General features: G+C 42.8%; 1 protein-coding gene across 11 annotated transcripts in view; it reads left to right on the forward strand.

Annotated features, from left to right (window-relative positions):
- The window catches only part of arvcfb (ARVCF delta catenin family member b), a 176818-nt gene that overhangs the window by 110052 nt on the left and 43774 nt on the right, over positions 1-22992 (forward strand). For 6 of the 11 annotated variants that reach the window (XM_028413828.1, XM_028413823.1, XM_028413825.1 and 3 more), the window contains 5 exons: positions 1342-1500; positions 1884-1904; positions 3749-3895; positions 6061-6701; positions 13774-14279. In XM_028413828.1, coding sequence (XP_028269629.1) covers positions 1375-1500; positions 1884-1904; positions 3749-3895; positions 6061-6701; positions 13774-14279 — 1441 coding nt within the window. In that variant the 5' untranslated portion in view covers positions 1342-1374. The remainder of the gene's footprint in view (positions 1-1341; positions 1501-1883; positions 1905-3748; positions 3896-6060; positions 6702-13773; positions 14280-22992) is intronic. The other 5 variants (XM_028413832.1, XM_028413834.1, XM_028413833.1 and 2 more) reach the window with 2 other exon arrangements.

Here is a 22992-nt window from a genome sequence, read left to right on the forward strand (position 1 = left end):
ACTAACATGAAATTGCTTCTCCTTCTTTCTCATTGGCCGTCACCTCCGTTCTCCCTCCAGCCTACTGCAATTGGTTGCAAAAAATACTGCTTAGCCTATGAGAAAAGAAAATATTGAGTTGTTTGTTTTAAAGCTCTTCTCTTCTTATTATTAGGGATAAAATAAAATCAAAATGTTTTTCATGTTTTTTCACCTGGGTATCATAAAAACATGAAACCACCTGAAAGAAAGATTCAGCTATGCTGCCTAACAGTGTAGAACCCCTTCCTCTTGTAAAGGAAAAACTCAAGTTTCCACTACACCGTCCTACTCCAGCTCTTTCCCTCTCCGCCCTCTCTATTACTTTCGATGTCCTCTCCCTCTCTCGGCCTCGTGCTGTTTTGGTTATCAGTGATTGCTTCAAATGCCTTCCTTTCCCTCTCCATCATGAGAGCTGTAATTTTGTCACACTCTTGCCCGGCAGCAGGCCATGCTTGGGCGTTGCATCTCTGTCCACTGATTTCATATCCTTTTTTCCATCAGCAGGAAGCACATTTTTCTCATGCTTCCATGCAGGGGTCAGGTGGGGGAATATAAAGGAGTCCGTTCTCACTTTTATCCATAACCCATGGATACATTTCTTCAAACTCATGGCCTTCCAGTAATATATGAATCATATGAATCCTCCAGGCTTTTGCTTGCCATGACAGAGGCTTTAACTCAGTTTGAAGTTTCAGTTTTTGGATATAAATCACAGTGTCGGGACTAAACTTAGAAAAAACTACAAAAATCTTTATCTTTTTCCCACTATGCACTATATTGTAGAAGCATTGTCATAGAAAGATTCCCGAAAGAATCGTGTTGCTGCATGTATTAAAGTAACTTATTGAATAAATTTTACACATTGAATCATTGTTACCACTTGAGTGTTTGCAATAATGTACAATGGCAGTTGTAAAATGTAGTTTTTATCACTTTTCACTTGAGGTTAGAATCTGTATTGTTTTTGTGGTGTTCTCCTCTCTGCCTGCCATGTTTGTCTATTTTCATTCCTCTCCTCGCTTCAGTATATTTTATCACTGTTATTTTCTACACATTATTATTCATGTAGTGCATTTCACACTTTCAATCTACTTGATTCTCAAGTGTTGCTTTGCATATTGCAGGTGGCGTTGTATTTAATACCCTTCATTTACAATAGTCTTATTTATGCCCCGCTTTTCTCTGCTGGATTCTAATATCATTTGTTGCCGCGGTGGCCCAATTAAAGTTTCATCTTGTCAATGGCAGATTACCTGGATGTTGTTTTGTTTGGATGTTGTTTTTCCCCCTCACTAATGACAGATTTCTCTCACTGCGCAGGAGCAGAGCCCTAGTAACGCCACGTCTCTGGCCATGATGCAAGAGCCGCAGGAGGTGGTGGAGGAGACGGTCACCATAGAAGAGGACCCCGGCACCCCCACCTCCCACGTCTCAGTGGTCACCTCGGATGATGGAACCACGCGGCGCACAGAAACTAAGGTAAGACTTGTAGGTCTATAGACCGTACATGATTATCCTGTTGCACTGATGCTATACAGTGTTAGCCGTCACCTGCAGATAAAACCGATAGTCCTCCTGTGCCACATTAGTCGGACACCACAGGACACTTTTCGTCCTAACTTAAAATTCTAATTATGGCTACCAACCACTGCGCTACTGTACCTCCTATCCAGACTGCCATTCTTAAGAACTCTAAATCCCATAATCCTACAGCCCAGAGTGGTTTCATCTCCCTCTCATTGCTTTATTTACTTGATTTTTTTCATTATTATGAACCAACTCCCCTGATGTTCTCCCAGCTTCTTATTAAAAGCTCTTTTGTTGACTTGTCCTCTACTGTGTTCTGTTGTTTTTTCTGTAAGGATGTGTCAACTAACGTGAAGGTGAGTGGACTTTTATACCAGTATAGCTTTTCCCACCACACCACCGTCTTCTGTGTGCCCATACAGGCTACAGCGGCAGCACAAAATCTGCTTCATCACTAGCTAAATATGACTCCTATACTCTATAATACTTATGTCACCTCTTTTTTGCCTCCATCCTCTGCAGTACTATTTCTTTTGCATGTTTATTTCTTTATTCTTTTGCCTCACTGACATTATACCAAAAGAAAAAAAGGTGGGCCTTACATTCCTGAAAATGAATTTCATAATCTTCCACCAGGTCATCTATCACACAGTTGGTTATTTTGTGACATACCTGCAAAAAATAATGTGTTAAAGATAGTGCTGTAAAGATGGCTACAATCAGCTGCTGGAGGCTTCTAGAGAGGGTGGAGATTGCTGTGTGGAACTCTTACTCCGGGGAGTGTCAAACTGTAATTAAAAAGCCTGGTCTAATCCCTCATCAGGGAGGACCCAATGCCCTCCAGCCTGTTTACTGTGAGGGGATCGGCCACACACATGCATGATTTTTACACACTGGGACAGCAGAAACACTGCAGTACACGTGCAGCAGCACATTACAGACATCAAAGGCATTGCTTGTGAGGAAAGGAAAGAAGGAAGGATGCTTCTTGTGGGGGCTCACGATGTGCATTTTCTGGAAGGCACCTCTGAGGAGAAAAGCAGAATGTGCAGGGTGAACTTTTAGAAGCTCTGTGGCATTAAATAGATGCACCCCACCCCCCACACACCCTCTTCTTATATTTGCTGCTTTTTGTTTTCCTCCCTTTTATATGATTTTTTTTCTACCCTCAACACTTCTCCATCTCTCGTCATTTCCCTGCAACTCACAGTTTTATTCATGTGTTCTTTTGCACCAAAGTCTTGCCATACTATCTAACGCTAACGCCCTCCTTTCCCTTGATGGTTATCCCCCATCCGACCGCTGAAAGATGAAACACAGAAGCCTCTCTCCCATCTTCCTGATTTGCAGGCAAAAAAGTTTTTATTTTTTAGTGGTAAACATGTTTCCACTGATTTAGCATCAGCAATATTACTAGTTTGAATACTTGAAAATAAACAGAAAAAGGCTCTGCTGTATACAACCAGCAGCTAAAAAGAGGAGAGTGGGGCCACGGTAAGTTTCAGCTGACTGAATTCAGCTCACATAAAAAGATCCTAATAAAAGTATTGCTGTGAATTGGCCTCTTACTCTCAGATTAACTGCTAGTTTTCAATCAATTCAAACTCAAAGAGAATTGGCCCGGGTCCGCGCATGCACACGCTCAATTAGATCCACTTTCGTCCTCCTGTCCCAGCATGCCATGCTTTCCCCTTTGGCCATCATCCAGCAAGCCCTGGCAGAAACACTGAATGGAACACCAGTCATTTTAAAGGAAGAGCTCAGTCAGACCAATAAAAAGCAGCCTTCCTCACTCTTTCCTCTGGATGTGAGCTAATGAGAGTGGAAGCAAACACATAATAGAGTTTTCACTTCCCTGCACACACTGGGGAGCCAACCTTAAGTAGGTACGAGTTGTACACAAAAATGCCAAATTGTGGTTTCAACTGTTGAAAATGAAAAATGCTGGTGAAAAGGGAACTGAAACCTGCTTTGTTTGTCAGTCTTTGAACTCAACAATGTTATTTTTTTCTGCAGGCTGACTTAATAAATAGTTACTAGAACAAGAACAGTCTCAAAGTGCTTGCAGTTGCTTCTATTTTAAATGTGTGTGTCTCTATTCTCACTCTGTGCATTGAAAAGGAGCAAAACCACAGGGTTGTTGTGCATCCATCCATCCATCCATACTGACATTATGAGCCGTCCATCCCTCCAATTCTAGGTCACCAAAATGGTAAAAACCATCACCCGCCGCACCTACCATCCAATCATGGTGCCTGACAGCTTGTTAGTGGAGACCAGGCACGCCACCCGGACACCTACCCCGGTCCCCATTTCGACCACCCCCACCCTGTCTGACACAGACCCAGTAAAGAACGCCGCGCCGCGTGTGATTTTTATGTTTTTGCTGTGTTCTGTACACCCACGCCTTCTCCCCTCGCATGCCTCCCTCCTCTAACAGGTTTTATAGACTTTGTGAAGAAAATCACACCTGCCATCTTCACAGATGCTCTCAAAAGTTCACAATCACAGGCTTTTTAATCACCCCATCCTATCCCTCTATTGTCACTGTGTCCATTTAAGCTTTTAATAAAGAGGTTGTGAAACCTCTTACAATGCTGAAAATGGACTGTTTGACGCATGCTTGCTTTTAACAGTTTGGTAAACATTATAGGACTGTTTCTAACTGCCTGAGGTTGTTTTAAACATTTTCTTTTAGTAGAGCTCTTACTTCATGAAAAGACACAAAAAAATCTGTAACATTGCTACATGCGCGCATCCTCGCTTTCTCCACCAATTTAGCAATTCTCTTTCAGCCCTGTTTACCCCACTACAGCATATTTCAGAGGATCTTCTGAATCCCAGGTCCCTCGCCTCTCCTCGTTTCCCCTTGCGTGACGGTTTAACGCCTTGTGAACTCGAGTGTACATCAAAGTGTGTTTGAAACCTGTGTGATGGCTCCCTTTGCAGCCCTTGCAAATCGCCTAAAAAGCTATGTTAGTACAAGGCAGCTGGGCATGTCAAGGCTGGGAAGCTGTAGCATTCATTGTGCCGCCTCCACTCAGCCTCTGACAAGCCAGAAAGAGAAAAAGAGTACAACATGATGATTTGTAAAAGGCGAGGAATTTCAATCTGACTAAAAGTTGCTTAAAAAAGGAATATTCATAAGACATTTATTTGTGCCTGTATAACCCTCTCATGATGTTGAATCCAGAGGATGAGGTCATATTTATCCTTTTAGCAATGTAAATCAAGTAAATGAGCTTTTTATTTCTAACTGTCATCCAAAACAAACTGCTCAGTAATTACATGGAACATGGAAATGAACCTTGATGTTCCTGAAATAGGCTTTGTTATGTAGCTCACAGTCAGGGTGTAATCAGGAAACAAGGCCAGTGAAGATTTCTATTTGTTTCACACAAGTTAATAAGGATGCTGTGTTCAACAACTGATATGTGGTTTGTGCGCCTGCTCTTGACACGCTCCTGTGGTAGCGCGTCGTTGTGGTTACTTAATATCTTTACATGCCTTTTTGCTGGCTGCTGATTAAAATGAGAAAATTAAAGGAAAAACAAAATTAATTTTGTTTCAATTAATGGCACCATCAGATGCAAAAATTAGCATATTTTGTTTTTTATTATTCTTGCCCGCCCGTAATATTGTGCCGGTCTACTCTTGTCAGGTGGAAATGAACCTCTTTCCAACACCTTGCCAAGGCCCAACATGAAAAACATCAGAACTGAACCCCTGCAGATGACGATTAATTTTCATCAACCTCATTAATTTGGAAGATGAATTTATAGCCGCTGACAAAATAGCCAATTATTGGCCACAGCAGAATTCACTGGGCAGCAAATTGGTTTTGTGTGGGCGTAGAACCTGTGGGAGGGAGTTGCTGTATGTGATTCTCCAGTCAGACAGCCTCAGAGATGGCAGAGGAAGTAGAGTTATTTAAGCTAAAGGATGAAGTGAGCATGAGAAATAGATACATGCAGGTCTGGTTGTCACAGCTACAGAGTATGATGCCCCCCGGGGAGATACAGTGCTCAAGCTCCAGTGGAGCAGGGTCTCCTCAGCAAGGAGACTCTGTATAATCACTCTGTGGTTACTCTGTGTCCTCAAGTAAAAACGAATGATCAGTGCAAGCTATTAAGTGATATATTTTATGTGAAATAGTTAAATAATGACCAAATATGTGTGTCAATGTATTATTGAATACAAGACTGCCTCAAATATAGTTGAGGTGTTTTGTGTGTTGTCTTTCAGCCGATTTTAGCATGTGTTTTAACAATTTAAGAGCATCATTAAGTTCAGGGTTCATGAATTATAGCCCCATAATGCACCATATTACTACCACATAAAGTAACACAATCAGAAATATTTTCTTCTGCATTGGATTTTGCATGCATGATTTAATCTGGATGAGAATTAAAGCCAACTTTACCTTTCCCAGGTATTATGTGCCTGAAGATAACTTGTCCACCACTTGTTGTCAGCACTGTCTGACAGGTGTATGTGTTCCTCTTTGTACAGGTGACTAAGACGGTGAAGACGGTGACCACCCGCACAGTGCGTCAGGTGCCCCTTGGTCCCGATGGTTTACCCCTGCCGGAGGGCTCGTCCCCACTTGGCAGCTACACCGACTCGATTGACAGGCGATACATGAAGAATGGAAGTGACCGCTTCATCATGCCCCAAGCGACCTCCACCCTGACGCGCTCCTACAACAACTCCTATAACGATTCATATGGAGACACACATGAGAGCCAGTATGTCCGCCACTACGGCCTGCACGACGGCTACGCCGATTTGACAGACAACTATGGAAGTCTGTCACGTGGCGTCAACTACCGGCCTCCACGCTACCCCTACATGCCTAATAGCTACCGGCCGGAGAACAGCTACACATTGCCTATTCGCAAGGATGACTATGGTCATGTGGCGCAGCCCCAGGTGCCTATGGGTAGCAGCACTGTGGATCTGAACCGCTCACAACCAGAGCGCTTCCAGCCTGAGCCATATGGTTTGGAGGATGATCGTCGCAGCTTGGGGCCCGAAGAGGAAGAGCCGTATGAGCTGGAGCCTGACTACTCTACTGCCAACCGACGTACTCTTCCAGGTGCCAACAGAGGTCGTACCCACCGGGAACCTCTTCGTGATGGGCCCCGAGTCAGGTAAGGACAAATGAAAGGACATTTTATGGACATTTAAGACATTTAAGGTTGAAGCAAGGAAACTGTGGAGTTTTTCACTGCTCATCCAGGCAGATTCATTCAGAACAGCTTGGATGAGCAGCGAAACGTCTGCAAGAAAAGTTTACAAGTCCAGTTGCCTTGCTTTGTCCTGTAGTACATGGTCATGTGGGGGGTGGAGCCTACCCCAGCTATCTATGGGTGGTGTACACCCTGGACAGGTCACCAGTCCATCACAGGGCAACACAAATGAAACAGCTTTTTGTATTTTTGTACACAACCAGCCAAAAGTTTGAACACACCTCTTATTCAGTGGTAGCCATCTCTTGCTTTGATGATAGTCTTGCACACTCGAGTTTATCTGTGAAATTTCTTGCATTATTAATGTCTTTGACACCATCAGTTGTGTTGCAGAGGTAGGGTTGGTACACAGTCCTCCCACTTAACCAGCATGGCTTCCACAGCTATTCTGCAGCAACATGCCATCCTGTCTGGTTTGTGCTTAGTGGGACCACAATGTGGCTGACTGAGAGAATGCCAAGAGTTTGCAAAAGTGTCATCTAAGCAAAAGGTGACTACTTTGAATGGTAGTGTATACCCGGTGTTAGTACGTGACAGTCTGGATGATTCAACAGTCTAGAGTTTGTTGGAAATAATTAATGTGTGAAGGTGTGCAAGTCCATACAGTATACATGTTTTCCTTTTTGCTTTGGACAGTGAGTTCTTCTTTACATTCATGAGAGGAAGAGATCAGAGAGAATACATAATACTTGTCATGTACTCACCATAAAAAAGACTACATTACAGTAAACAGATGTCTCTTCTCCGTGAGCGAATTGTTTGAGAAAGGAAGTGAGGAAAAAACAGGTTTTTGATTGCCGTTTTCCTGCAAATGGATTGAAAACATGTGTTAGTGTCAGAGGTAAATAGGCAAGAATGATTGGAGACGATGGAGGACAGCAGGCTTTTGTCAGTTATCTCTCAAAGCCTTCTTTTCCTTTTTTAGCAACCTTTATTGAAAGGGTATAAGTCTCAGCTCCAGAGGGCAGAAAAAAGCCTGTTAGCTTCTGACAATGGGATCCAAAAATGGATGTCTTGTCTCCTAATAGCTTCCAATCATTTTGATGCTGGCCAAAGGGGAGCCCGGGAGAAGTGTCCACCCTCAAGTAAATTGGAGCAAGAGTATGAAGTTGAGTTGGAAGTGTGTGTGTGTGTGTGTGTGTGTGTGTGTGTGTGTGTGTTAAAACCTGTTTTTTCCAGTGGTCTGTAGCGGATGGATGTTTTTGTACATTTCCACCCCTCTAACAGCAGAATGTTTGGGTCTGAGGCCAAATCTAAAGAAACAAGGGGGTGAGAGTGTGTATCTGTACAGGGCTCTAGAGTGCGACCATTTTGGGCGCACATGCGACCTAATTTCTCAAAGGTGCAACCAAAAAATATCAGAGGTCGCACCAGTACGACCAGCAGTAAGAGGGAGATACGTTCTCCGCGACTCTCAAAAGTCTCCAACAACAGACACACATTGGGCTCATATCGTGGTCTGAACCAATCAGAGACGGTGAAGGGCGGGACCTCCGTGTGTGTGTCTTTGAAAACGTGTCTGCTGCGGTCAGCAGAGACCGAAAATTCAGAAGAAGAACGCGGACATATGCTGCGCAGAGCGGATGCTGTGTGATAAAGCTTGTTCCATGCAGCACGAGAACAGAGAGATCTGGACCAAGGTGACGAGAACAAAGTCCGTTTCGGCCCGGACTTTTTAAAATGTGTGTGCAGAACTCATACGGCCCTCTGACTGTAGCGCGCAGCGCGCACACAGACAGACAGGTATTAAAGACGTTTCGCTGCAGAAACCGCAGTTTAAGTGAACATGCAGCGGAGGAGCAGGATTTGTTGCTACTATGCGGGTTTTGATAATTTGCTGTTGACCTGAATGAGTGATGATAACGAGCCGGTCATGTTCAGGGAGGGGGCGTGACGTGCTCGTAGCATCATAACAGACTGAACAGCAGGTCTGAGGACAGTGTTATCTGACCTGTGAGGTTCATCCATGAAGGCTGAGTCACTCTGACAGCAGTCAGCTGGTTTTAAGGAGTTATAGAACATGGTTACATGACGAACGCCCATTTAAAAAGTATTGTTATTATCCTGCTATAGTGGAGCATTGTCTGTCAGTATGATGTCTGCATACAGCTAAACTGTAACAGACAGAATGAAGAGTCTGTCAGCTGGAGCTCAGCTTTAGAAAGAGAGGAGACAGAGGCAGAGAGGAAGAGAGGTGAGGAAGATGAGAGAAGAAGTACTGTAGCTGCATTAGAAACGTGAATCTCAATCACAGCTATTAAATAAATAAAGGTGTATATAATTTAAATAATTTTTAATTCCCATTGCCAGATAGATAAGTGAGGAGCGACAGCCAGAAAATACAGAGAGAAAGCAAACAGGGAACTGAAGAGTGCTGTAACTTTGAATCTTCATCATGGATTTCTGACAGGCAGACTTGTTGGATAGTTTGTCCATAATTTGAATGAGTACTATCGGTACATGTATTTGTTTATTTTTATTTACCTGTGTTCATTAAACAAGGTCCAAAGTCAGTTTAGGATGATATGTTATTATTAAGCCCGTTCATATTTCCTAGAGATCAATTTTTGGACCTCAGTATTTCTAAAACTTTAGCTACAGCCCTGCGAGGCCGTCAGGTAAACAGTAGATGTAGCTGCAGATGATGAGAGAAGATGAAAAGAACTTCTGCATTAAGACAGGTGTCAAGTTAAGGCCTGATCCATAAAATATATGGACAGCATTTAAAAAACAGCTGTGTGATGTGTGATGCGGTGCACCTAACTTTTGTGCCGGTGCACCCAAGAAAAAAAGGTTAGGTGCACCGGTGCAACCAGTGCAAAAAGTTAGTCTAGAGCCCTGCTGTATCTGTGTTTTCTGTCATGGTGGCTTACACACACACATCTACAGCTAGAAGAGTTTTATAAAATATGGCTCCTGCATCTGAAAAAAAGCAGCTGCCTCAATCAGGCTGTCTTTACACACTTTTGATTTCTGACACTACACACCACACACTCAATGAAAACTACATCCTCAGAAAATGAGTCACTCCCCTCATCCTCCTAGTGAGAGGCGCTTGCTGTGGCAGGCAATTTGTAGCCCCCCTAACATGTGTCACAACACAGTCCTAACAGCCACAGACACACTGACAACTGCACATGCGAATGCCCCGACACACATGTTTTGAGCAGCTCTGGCTAATTGCAGCAGGAAGTAAAAGTCTTTCGTTAGGACCTTCTGTACTGACCTCATCATACCCAAACAGGAACAGTGACCGTCGGCTCTTCCTCAAGTGCCCAGTCTATCCTGAGCACTGATTAGCATTCTTCCAAGCTGTGACTCCAATGTGCTGTAATGAATCTGGGAATTAAAGCACGTTAATTACAGGTTATCATTGCATTGCAAGCCCCCAATTAAACACAGCCAATGAAGATATTTAGCACTCATTTTGTCAGCACACTGGTGTCCATTTTAGTATCATATGCCCATTGACTGCAAAGATAGCTACTAAGGAAGCAAAGGGCATCTTTTTTGCTTTTATTCCTGCTTGAGCTTCGCAAATAAGTTACAGTATGTCTGTCTTCCCTCCCCCTTCACTGCCTGGATGTGAGTGTGGCTTAGTCTCTTTTTTCCCATTCTTTGTGTGTGTGTGTGTGCGTGTGTGTGTGTCCTCATGGCAGTGTGATTAATAGCCGCTTTTGAACCCTGCCAGACTACAGGGGCGTCTTTAAACTAATCTCTAATGGCTCATCTCTCCTTGGGCGATCCGCTCTGCTTCACCTGCCCACCTGCATCCAGGGGTCACTACACACACACACACACACTTAAATACATGCATACATGCTCACATTCGCTAACTTAATTGAGAGTGGGAGGTGTCTTAATCTCATCCAGTAGGCCGGTGTCCACAGGGAACAGTCTGTGGAAGTGAAATGACACAAGCCAGCAGCTTAAGCATGCCAAGAGGCTTTCACTGAGAGCCAAATACTCTGTTTAACATTATACTCCACTTCCTCTCTGTAATGTTTGAGGATTTTCAGAAGCATCTTCTTAAATTACAGAAGAAACAATGTTACTTTTTTTAATAGCATGAAAACAAAATGTGGAAAAAGCTCAAGTGTGGCTTGATAGAAACTGCTTTACTGTTAGTTTCACATTAAAAAAAACTCGAGTTCACTATGAAAAAAGTATGGCTCATAATTCACTGTGAGCTATAAGCTTAACAAGGAGAGCCCATAAGAAGCCCTTCAGAAATGATAGTACACATGAGATGCAAACATCCCCTTATTCTTTTCTGTTCATCTCCTTTTATGGGCCTGCAGCAGTGGAGGGTCAAACATGGCGGCAGCTGAAAGATGATGAAAGAAGTAGTTGAAGGAATGGAAGAATAATAATGTGTCCAGATGAGTATAGTGCTGAAGTTTGTGGACACGGTTGCATCTCATATCTACTCTCTGTCTTTTAATCTTTTCTTCTATTCTTTGTGTCATAGAACAAAACAAACACCCCCCCCCCATCTCACATCCGCAGATGAACGCACAGATACACACACAAATAGCCCCGACGTTTAGCGGCTCGATTAACATGAGGAGAGCGATCTGCTGTAATCACGCTCGGAGCGTTGCGTCTGGCGGCAGAGAGGCCTTTCACATCCATGAATACACCCTCCCCTGTACACACAATGGCGCCAATTTAAATGCAAATCCTGACATTCCCATCACTCAGCCTCCCGACGCCCGCTTTACCAAAAAAGCCCCTGCCGCATCGGCCCGGATCTAAATGAGCCATGATCTGCACAACTGTACGTCTTATCTGTGTGTTGAAGTGTGCATGAGAATATAAGTGTATGAGAAACATGGCGTGACAGATGATGAGAGAGAAAGCCGGCGAGAAAAAAAGGGATGCTGTGCTCTGTTGTGTATACAGGTCTGTTGGAGATAGTGCCGAGTTGGTTAACTGCTGTTCGTTCAGGAGGGTTATTCCTGCCTCTCATACCCAATACTCCACGACAAATAGAATCTGGATGTAGTGCAGGAGTGTGTGTATGTAGATCTCAGTGTACACAATGAAGCATTTAGGAAGCACTGACACATGCACTCACAGATTTCCCTCTCTTTCCATATGGCCCATCAGGCAGCTCGGTGTTTGTGCCAAACCTCAGATCAGTCCCCAAATGATCTGCTGTAATCAGGCTCTTGACTGGCCCCTCCTTACATCTAGGGGTTATATTTTGCCTATATAGAGGCTTGTGGCTGCCCAACATGTTCCTCAAAACTTAACAAAAATAAGAAGAAACACTGATGATACACAATTCCTCTGCTGGACATGCATATGTCTCCAGGGTTTGCCACAACCACTCAGAACCACGATTCTTCCAGCATGCATTGGTCCGTGGTGTCCCATTATTTCTATTAATCATCTTTCCATCCATCAGAATGGAGGATAATCTTGTTACATTGTGCAGGCCGGAGCCTTCCCCTCAGTTTATCTCCAATCGATTTTCCTGCCAGTATAATGCACAAAGTCATGCCATAAAAGCTAATATGTTACTACAAGGTTTGTGTAGCTCAACAGAATAGCCGAGGCGGGAAGACACACCAGACCCACCCACCACCACCTCCTCCATCTCCTCGTCTTCTCGCAGCATGTTTGGGAAGAACTGTAAGAAAAAAACACATAATTAACATAAAACTCATTAAAATCAGAGCTCGGTCTGGAATTCCCTGCCAACCGCCAACGTTGGCCACCATTTTGTTGCACCACCAACCACCGCGCATCAAAAAGATGGTGAGAGGAAACCAGCTGGATTATGTAATGAGGGTAAACAAGTCTCAAGCTGCGGGGTGGGTGGGGGGATGATAATGGCTGTGCATAAGCACACAACTCTAATTAAATTCCTCTCCCCATGTCATAACTCTGCCTACCAAATATCTTCTCATCCTTTTTAGACAACTCAAAAAGAAGACTCAGAAATGATTCTCCTCCTGCCTGTGATAACCGTTCCAATGATTAAAGAGCCCTTTGGAAAAATAAGTAGCCAGCACTCAGGCAGCTAATGATCTGTCATTGGTATTGAGCACCTATAATTTTTTTCTTTTTTTTTTTTTGCCCATGAGCCAATAGAGTCTGTCTTTGGAGTAAAGAGTCACAGAGAACAGGAAGCCTGGGGAAATAGGAATCATTTAAGGAAACCCCCATGAGCTGCTTGCTTCCTTGGCCACTTAATTCCATCAACCAAAAATAAGTAGAGCTCAATACTGTTTAAGTCCTCATCTGTAATCGTAGTAATGCTAATGAGGCTAATGCTAGTAGAGAAGTCCCAGCGTGATGGTCATTAACATTTCAGCTGCAGCATACCAGTGTTCAGAGCTGTGAGCGAAGGAAGCCCCGGAGGCATCATAGGGGCTCACAGTCCTCCCTGGGGAGACAGCATAGCTCTTTTCTTTGTTCCCTGGGGGAGAAGACATCAAATCCTCTCTCTGTTGTATATGTTGGCTTCCTTAAAAAAAAAAAAAAAAAAAAAAAAAAAACTTCACAAGAGTCTCCTTCAAAGCTTTGTCTTTGGTGTTGCCTTGCCTCTGTATGCAATCTTTTCCTGTCTCTCAGTCATTCTTTCTAAGACTTTATGTTTGTTGAAGTCTGACATGTTTGTTGGTGCCACCTGACAGGGAGGAATAATAAGGAGGATGTTGCTTACCATATCACTCTTATTGCAAGGAATTGCCACCACAGATCTGTATTAATAACACATCCAAAGCACAGATTTTTTTCCCTTTTTCCCTTCCATCACTCACTACTTCTCACCTCTTATTCACCCTGTCCTCTGCTTTCTTTTTTCCCCTCATTAGTCAGCAACTCTCACCTCAGCTGGCTTTTCTCAAAGTCTATCCCCCGGCTGCCTAATTCTTCTCTCAGACAAATCTGTCTGAGTCACCCCCCATTTAGCTCGTCCATCTCTCTCGTCCTAACCGTCCTCTCGTCTCTTATCTTCTAGAGGGTACCCAGATGACCCAATCGAGGCAGAGCTGATCGATGAACGCCACCCTTACATCCATGGCATGTATTCGGCGCCGCTCGCTCAGCCGGAGAGGGGTAGCATGGCCAGCCTGGATCGCATGGGAGGCCGGCGCTCGCCTTCCATTGACAGCATCCGAAAGGACCCGCGCTGGCGTGACCCTGACCTGCCCGAGGTCATCGCCATGCTCGGCCATCCCATCGACCCGGTCAAGTCCAACGCCGCTGCCTACCTGCAGCACCTGTGCTACGAAAACGATAAGATCAAGAAGGACGTGCGTCAGCTGAAGGGGATTCCTGTTCTGGTGGGCCTTCTGGATCATCCTAAATCTGAAGTCCACCGCAAGGCTTGTGGTGCTCTGCGCAACATCTCCTACGGCAAGGACAATGACAACAAGGTGGCCATCAAAAACTGTGACGGCATCCCGGCGCTTATCCGCCTGCTGAGGAAGACCAATGACATGGAAGTACGAGAACTCATCACCGGTAAGAGGAGAAGTTCTAAATGCAGACTCTCATGTCTCAATTATGATTATTATTATTATTATGATTAGCTATTAAAGCTCTCAAGGTTATTAAATGAGTACACACATTAATGTTTTGCTTTTAACTACTTAATAAGATGTGTCATGTGAAATTATTATAAATGATATTGGAAATGGCTTCTGGAATTGCATCCCTCACCCTGCTATAGGTACAGGATCCTTATGTCACACAAAAACCACCTGCATAGCAGCATAGCAGTCAAGCCTTGTTGGCTGTCTTCTCCACTAACTGTAGGATTCTTCTTCCTGTCCGCCTAATTAGTCTCAACTCTCGTTCACGTACTGAAGCGCTGCTTTGAAGCCTTTAAGCTGATTTGATAGTACCTTAGTATGCCAGTCCATTCCAATCACCGGCTGCGCGCTTCCCGACGCTTATACATTCTGTCCAGTCGGCTGCCATAATCTAACGCTCTGCATAGTAATGCAGGACTGTGCCATGCTATTTTAAGAAGCAGACTTCTAAGTGTTTTCCATAGATGACTATTTAGCAGCATTCACGTCTATATATCATCTTAGAAGCCTTACATTATGTGATAAGTATGTGTCCCAGGCGTGCTCGCTTAATTAGTGGTGGAGTGCTTAACTCCCTGTATGCTAGCGAGGACAGATAAGGACGTATTCAAAGCTGCAATTAGTCATTCTTAATTCAAGACCAGATGCGTCTTCAGTCTTGGAGAAGGCTCTCCTTGACACTACTGGTCACACTACAGAACCAATATTGTGAAACAAGAAGTGAAGTGCAGAGAACCAGACAGCATGTAAACATTGATTTTAGTAAAAATGCTCGTTGTTGCATTAAGTAATGAAATATGTTTTAATTCCTTTAAGAGGAGCTATTGATTCAGATAGGGTTTCCTCTCCTTGACCTGGTAAATGTCAGCTGGGGAATACAGTTTTGTGTGTGTCTGCTCAGCTAATCCCCAACACGATTGCTTTGACCTGACACACTGTGGCTTGCATATGCACACTGTGGCATCTGAGAAGAGTCTTTTGTTTTCTTTGTGAGAAATGAGAACCACTTGAAAAGTGAGATACCTGACCCTTTGTTAAAAAAAGGAGGAGGTTACTCCTCAGGTAGATTTACAGTTTAGATATGATTTCGGCAGCTGTCAGTGGATTCTAGCTGGGTGTCATGTTGTGAATATCTGTGAGGCTTAAAGGTGCGACTATTAGTAAAACATACTGGCTATTGACAGCTTTAATCCAGATGTATTGACAGTGATCCTGGTCCCTAAAACCCCCCATGCTTGTTACACTGCTGTGTGTGTGTGAGTGCTTCCCTTTGCTGTGACAGAGATGTTGCAGTGAGCGATGACGGTGCCGCAGCAGAAATGATTGCCTTTACAGAACCGTGTTGCTCCCTATCGTAGCTAAAAATAACCTTGCACCACAAGACAAGGAGGACAGAACGGAGGGAGCCCCTCCACCCATCCCCTCTCCCGCTCATTATCCAACCCTCCCACACTCAATCTAATTTTTTTTACTCCTTCATTCATTATCTGCACTCTGACTGGTTTTTCTCCCTACCCCAGCCTCTGGCTCCAGCTTTAGGTTTTCCGCTGGTGGTGCTCTGGCCCTTGCTGAAAACAGGCCAGTCACAATTCGAGCTCAGCTTACAGCCTCAGCCTGAGTGGCTAGAATTGGCCCTGTTTTTCTACAATTAAATATAATTGGGGGGTTTTAAATATAGGCCCCTTTTCTTAGTCCATGTGTTTAAGAGTTTGCTGTTGGACTTTGTGCTGTCCCTGTAAAACCACACAGAGCTCTGTTTTCTACGGGGAGGAAACGGATGACGTGGAAGGAACCTAGTGGTTTTATTTTCCAACACACAAGACAGACAGACAGAGACAGACTAGCGGTTCATATTTTTAGAGCTTTGTACCACTCAGAGTAATTCTATTTCCCTCCCGGTAGGCTCTAGGCTGTTTGCACCCTCCAGCAATTCCCACTCTGGAAATGTAGATTATTAAGCGGATTTGTCTCCCGTTTTACCTGCAGGAGATGTCTGAGTTTTTGTGGAGTGACAGTCAGGAAGGTGCTGCGGCATGCCTTTGTCATTGGATGAAAAATGCATATAGGGCAAGTTGTCATAGATGTAGGCTAAGAAGACTGAAATAATGTCTAGACGCTCACGTGTGTCTGTGGCACAATTCTGTGTGAATACATTTCTCAGTTGATGCTCAGTTGTAAAGTTTTGAAATTTGTGTGGCCTTAATTAGAACTATCATTTTAGGGTGTGTTCTCATTTGTACTAGAGTCGGTCCAGACCAAAGCAGAATTAGAATTAGTCCTGGCAGACATCACCAGGCGCAGGGCTACCCTGATTGGTTGGACATGATAAGGCTTATTATGTGACTCAGGTGTTTTAAAACAGTGCTTTGGTCAACTAAACTGAATTGTTTGCTTACAATGAGTTTGTGCTGTGAGGTGAGAGTGGTGTGAGAGAAACACAATATGTGAAACACAATAATGTGGCAAAAGACACGAAAAAGGCATTGATCACTAATTAATAAAGTTCATTTTTGTTAGCATTTAAATAATGACTAGTCCATCTTTAAACTGTTCGAAATAATAATATATATATATAATAATACATATATATACATATATATATATATATATATGTATATATATATGTATATATATATATATACATATATATACACATATATATATACATATATATACATATATATATACACACATATATATACATATATATACATATATATATACATATATACATATGTGTGTGTGTGTGTGTGTATCCCCTTGTTCTCTTGTAAAGAGCAGTGAGATGGTAAGATGTTTCACAGCATCCATTTGTCATAGCATGTGAAGTACAGTTGTGTCAATGAATAATATTGGCTACATCCCATGTAGGTGTCCTCCTTCTTAGTTTTTGGTATTTTTGTGCTGCTTGCTTGAATATAATTCAATTGATGGGGGTCCGTAATTTCACACAAACACATACACATATACAATAACACAATTTTTCAGACAAGCATTACTGTTGGACTGTGAAGGACACCAGAGGACAATGATTACTGTCTAAATCAGATCACAAGAGTCCCATCTGGACAGTACTGAACTCTGGAGAATTCAAATAATGATAATTAAGTCACAGCTCCTCTTTTTTCTCAGCACCATATGCAGTAGGAATGTGATGGTGCATCAGGAACATTACGTAAATACTGCGCTGTATCCTTCATGGTTCAGGGGCCCGATGCTAACCAGACAGATCTGGCTCAGGATCCTGCTCTCAGCACTGTTTCGGTAGTTAAACCGTGTTCCATGTTAGTGTGCTGTTTCTGTATGCAGGACACATGTGCATAGGTGTGACTCATACTTGTGGACACGGTGCTTATGATAATGTAGAATATGGAGAAGTCATTTTCGAGAAGCGGGACATACCTCAGGTCCCCCACTGTGATCCAAGAGACAACATGCCGAGTTCATCATCACCATATGTCTCTGAGGAATGTGTGTGTGTGAGTCTCCTATATACACACACACACCCACATATATATATACCTTGAATTTTGTGATTATTTTAATACGTCAACTTATTGAGGTCTACTTCCTCTCTCTCTTCCTGCTTTTTTCAAACTGTGCCTTCGTCCTTCTTTACTGTGATGGATGGTGTAAGGGTTGAGGAGGAAGAGGAGAGGGAGGAGGAGGAGAAAGGTAATGGGCAGAACTAAGTTAATAGTCCTGCTTGAAGAGCAACATGCCTGCCAGTGGTGCCTGGAAAATTTAATTAGCCTCGACCCCAGTTGCAGTTTCAGTCCCACTCCCAGTCCTAGTTCCAGTCCCTCCAGCCTTGACATTCAGGAATCAGCAGGCAAAAAAAGAAAAGAGGATGTAAGAGAAGAAAGATCCAGTGAGGCAGGAAGCCACAGCTTGCCTCCCAAATTGTCATTTACTTTGTCAAATATATATAGTTTCTTATACAAATCAGATCTCTATGTGGAAATGATGGAGTGAGAGCTCAGATAACAGCGTTTCCAGTTTGATATCTTTTCACTACATTTCCATATTTACGCAAACTGCAACATCTTTGGAGACATCTTGTACTACAGTTCTGATTACATATCATTCCATTACATTTTATAAAGTTTTTTTTTCACTCAGACTGTTTACCCCTTCAGTGCTCTTCTCAACAGATAAACAACATTAATAAACCAGTAAGGAATGGCAGTGTTTAGATCTTGAAAGTACTTGGACTCAGATATAAAAATGTCATGTTAAAGTCTTGGAATTTTATATGTTAGCCCTGCTGGGAATGCTGTCTTTATGAGATGACAAACTTGGGAGAAATGTGACTTATAAGATCATAATTCACTGTTTGAACCGGTGACTTCTTTTCCCGCCGGATGTAAACACTCAGCATGAAGCATGAAGAAGCATTAAGATCTGATCATCAAAGCTGAGCTGGAGGTGGAAAAAAACAAATCTGGAAAACACAAGTAATCATTTTTTTAACCTGTTTGAAAGAAGGCAGATTTAGAAAACCGAGGAAAGGATTTTTGATTTACAAATAGTGAATTATGGACAGTTTGTTATAATTGTAGGTGTGTATGAATACACAGAAACAGCTCACTTTGGGATAAAGGCAATAAGTGCCTTATTAGTGGCTGAAGTTTTAAGACATTTGAAATGAACTGTGTTTTATTGTGCAGTCATGTGTATTGAGGCTTGTAAAATCTGCTGTCAGGGGTTGGACCTGTTGCTATGACAGCACACGAAATGGAACAGAAACTTGTAGATGAAAAAAATTAGTCAAACATGTTTCCAATGTTGTGAAAGAGCTTGTTACTGCCGATCATCTTTAATCCTTGATGAACCAATCATCAGCGGGTGCACAGAGCTCTGTAAAAACAGAGGTTTTGGAAGTTTAAACAATGGTGTTAGAGCAGCAACTGTTGCTGCACAGCAATCTGGTAAGTCTTATAAAACTATTTCCAAACCAAGAAATTTAAGACCATTGTTAATCAGAGTGTAGCATCCAGTCAATTAAACTTCTGAGATATTGTTCTGGTCAGTTAAGTAGCAGAGGGGGTTGTTAATCAGTAACAGTTGCTCTGGTGTTAAAGATATTAACAACAGGTGCACTACAGGAGCAGAAATGAGATGACCCTAAAACAGGAATGGTCTCACAGGTGGAGGCTGCTGACATTTTTTCCTTCATATCCTCATTTTTACTAGTTTTTTTACCTATACACTACAGAGGTTGGACAGGCAGTCCAGCTGCTCCACGATGGCACATCAGTGCGTTCCATTGCCAGAGGGTTTGCTGTTTCTCTCAGCACAGTCTCAGGAGCATGGAGGAGATTTCAGGAGACAGGCAACTGTAGGAGAGCTGGTCATGCTGCCTGTAACATTCAGCATGACCAGTTTGATGGTGGTTCAGTGGTGGTCTGGGGAGGCATATCTCTGGAGGGACACATAGTTATCTACAAGCTAGGTATTGGCACCGTGACTGCCATTAGGTATTAGGATGAAATCCCTTGACCCATTGTCAGACCCTACGCTGGTGATGATAATGCACAGCCTCATGCGGCCAAGTGATGCTCAGGTCAAGATGTAAGGGGAGATACCCCAGGACAGGTGTTAATGAAATCAGAGCTGGGTATTCATATCAGGTGTGAAGTGAGCCTTTGACAACAGTGCTGCATGGTATCTGTCTCAGGCCTGAGACAACCCTAACACGCCTACCTCTGACAGCCTGACAGAGGACAGCAAATAGGACTAAACGTGATACAGAGTCGCTGGCTTGAAACAGTGGCAGGACATGGGATGGAGATCATCACTTCCACAGCACTCTGTCATCTTAAATAACATTCTGTCAGTGGGCTGTGTGCCTGTCCTATTTGATGGATCACAGCTACAGCAAAGACATGCCTTTTCCCTCCCCTCCAGCATATGTGATTGGTGTATAGCATTCCAACAATCCTGACCAATGTTTCTGCTGAAACACCTGAGGTGGTGGCGAGCAACCAGATGGAGGAAAGTTTGCATGAGCGTTATTTAATGCAACAGATTTTTTGACCGGGCTCAGGTACCTCCAAACCTCATGAGTTTGCTTTACACAAATCCCTCTGCTAACATGTTGGGCATGGCCTTCATGGTTCAGACACAGTCGGCATGCTCTGCTTAAACTGGAGATATCACGGACCATTAATCTCATAGTGGGGGCATAAGCAGAAGGCTTGATTATGAAGCTTAATCATTTAAAAGAATGAGACAGATTTCTTTTGAGGATTATTAATGTGCTGTTTGTTTCTTCTTCATCTGCTAAAAAAATGTGTTGCTCATAAATTACTCCTAAATATTTCCCATTCAGCGCATGACAAAAACACTGCACCCAGAAGTTTTCTTTGTCTCGCGGTGCTCATCACGCTCATGTGTTGACTGCTTGTCACAAGTCAAGCCGATGCTAATGGCACAACAGTGGAGGTAATCAAGCCTTGTCAGCCTTGCGGGGCAGGCATGAATGTTAGCTAGCTGTCATCGTACCAGCACACACACACACACACAACACAAGTGCAAATTTATATTTAATTGGATTCATGCCTGGGTGATGATGCTTTCTATCCTGTGCTTGTTTGGAATAAGAGACTTAAAATGTGAAAAAGACAAGTGGAGAAAATATGCACCAAGGATGGAGCACATGGTGGTCTGCATTCAGAAGAATGAATGAATAGTAAAATTCTGACCACACTCTGTCCTCAACACATAGCCTAATCACAGAGCGCTAACATGTAATTTCTTCAATCAGAGCTTCGATTCTGCTGATGGAGGAACATCCATATTTTTAAATAACATCTCAGCTTGTTTAGGTCCAAGCTTAACGTACCATGAAAGTGCTTGTAAAAAAAAAAATCAATATTGAATTTGTAGAGGTATGAAATTTACAGTAAATGCATGAAGCACAAAATTAATCCAGCCTTCATTCAACAATGTAATTACCAGAGGTTTGCTTGTTTAGGGCTTTAGGGGGATATTTCTCCCTGAAATTAGCCTGTCAGGCAGTCTTAACTCCCACTTCTGTTCCCAACAAGCTGAATAGTTTCAGGTAGTGTGCGATGTAATTGACGATCATACACTACAACAAAGACTGAAAATAATGATATTACAGCAAGGCATTAAATCCTTTATAGCCCTATTAACACTATCCCATCTGTTGTGATGATCTCTGCACAGATACAGTTCTGGTTTTCAGATTAAGTGTTTATAAAGCATCACACTCAGGATTTGTGTGTGAATGCAGCCATGCTTGAAGCCACACCTCAGCTCACACTTCTAATAGTTTCCCAGTCAGACACTGGTGACGCACAGGAAGTCAGTCTAATTGCGAACTGTAGTAACACAGGGGCAGGGTTTCTACTTGGGGTTTTTACAGAGATGTGATAGAGAGAGACTAAAGAGGCTAACATTATGTGCTGTATAATCACATAAACTAATTAGTTTTTTTTTTCAGTGTCTTGCCAATGGAAATCCATTTTCTTCTAGCACAACCACACCAGAAGGGCAGAAGTTATTTTTAGCCCAGGTCTGTCCGCCGAGATGTTTCTTTTTCCTCTGTGTATGGAGAGCATGATTTAACAGAGGAAATAGTGACCGTCTGGAAAATGCACAGAAAGTGTTTTAAAGAACAGGGCCAGGAAGTGCGACTGTTTCACTGCTCCACTAATTGTGTGTTGTTGCGGTCCAAGACAGAGTCTCCCACTGTTATATGTGATTATGTGTGCACTTATATAACGCATGTGTCTTTGAGGACGTCAGCATTTGAGTGAGGGTGTGAATGGGAAGTTATTTTTTGGATTAAGTAGACATTCTTAAAGATACTATTTTTATATGTTGAGTAATCTTAATCCTAAATACAGGAGATTGCAGTGATTTGGACCTTTCATACACCTTTAGTTTTTGAAGCTATAAATGCCATCTGAAGGTCTGAATCTGAAAGAAGAAGGAAAAAGTGCTTTGATGGCAGACAAAGACCCTCAGGGCTGGATTAACGAAAATAAAAAACAATATGTGTGTCAAACATGGACCTCAGTGTGGGTTTTCTTTTTTTTTGTTTGTGCTCCTCAAACCAGAATATCTCTCTCTGTGCAGCTTCCATGTTGTCCGTGTGTGCGGAAACCAATCTGAAGCTGCTGCTTTAACGGAGCATTTTATTTTCTTTGGGGTTGGCTCTGCTGCCAAACATTCCCTTCTCGGTGCTTTGTCTGGCCGCCTCTCTTTTGTGAAACCTCAGGATGCACATACCCAGCTCAATTTAGTTTACCTCCTTCTTTTGCCTGAGTATAAAATAGGCTGGCTGTTAGAGAGATGTGCAGGCGCATGGAAAATAATCTTTTTTTTTTTTTTGCTGCTTGGATTATTTGGAAGAGTAAACAGGGAACAGGAGTGATTGATACACACAGTCTGTCTGTGAGATACTTGTACACACAGAGTTATTTAAACTGATCCTGTAAACACACACTATAGAATATCTGTGTATTAAGGTCCAAGTGGCGGATTATTCCATCAGCTGAGAAGTGTCATCACAAAGTCATGTGACTTCATGGTTTTAAATATCATATATCTCAGTGGTCTTTGCACTGATTATGCTTATAGGTGTTTATAGGTGCATAATAAAAGTATTA

Source organism: Parambassis ranga, chromosome 9, assembly GCF_900634625.1.
Source record: "Parambassis ranga chromosome 9, fParRan2.1, whole genome shotgun sequence".
NCBI classification, from domain to species: Eukaryota; Metazoa; Chordata; class Actinopteri; family Ambassidae; genus Parambassis; species Parambassis ranga.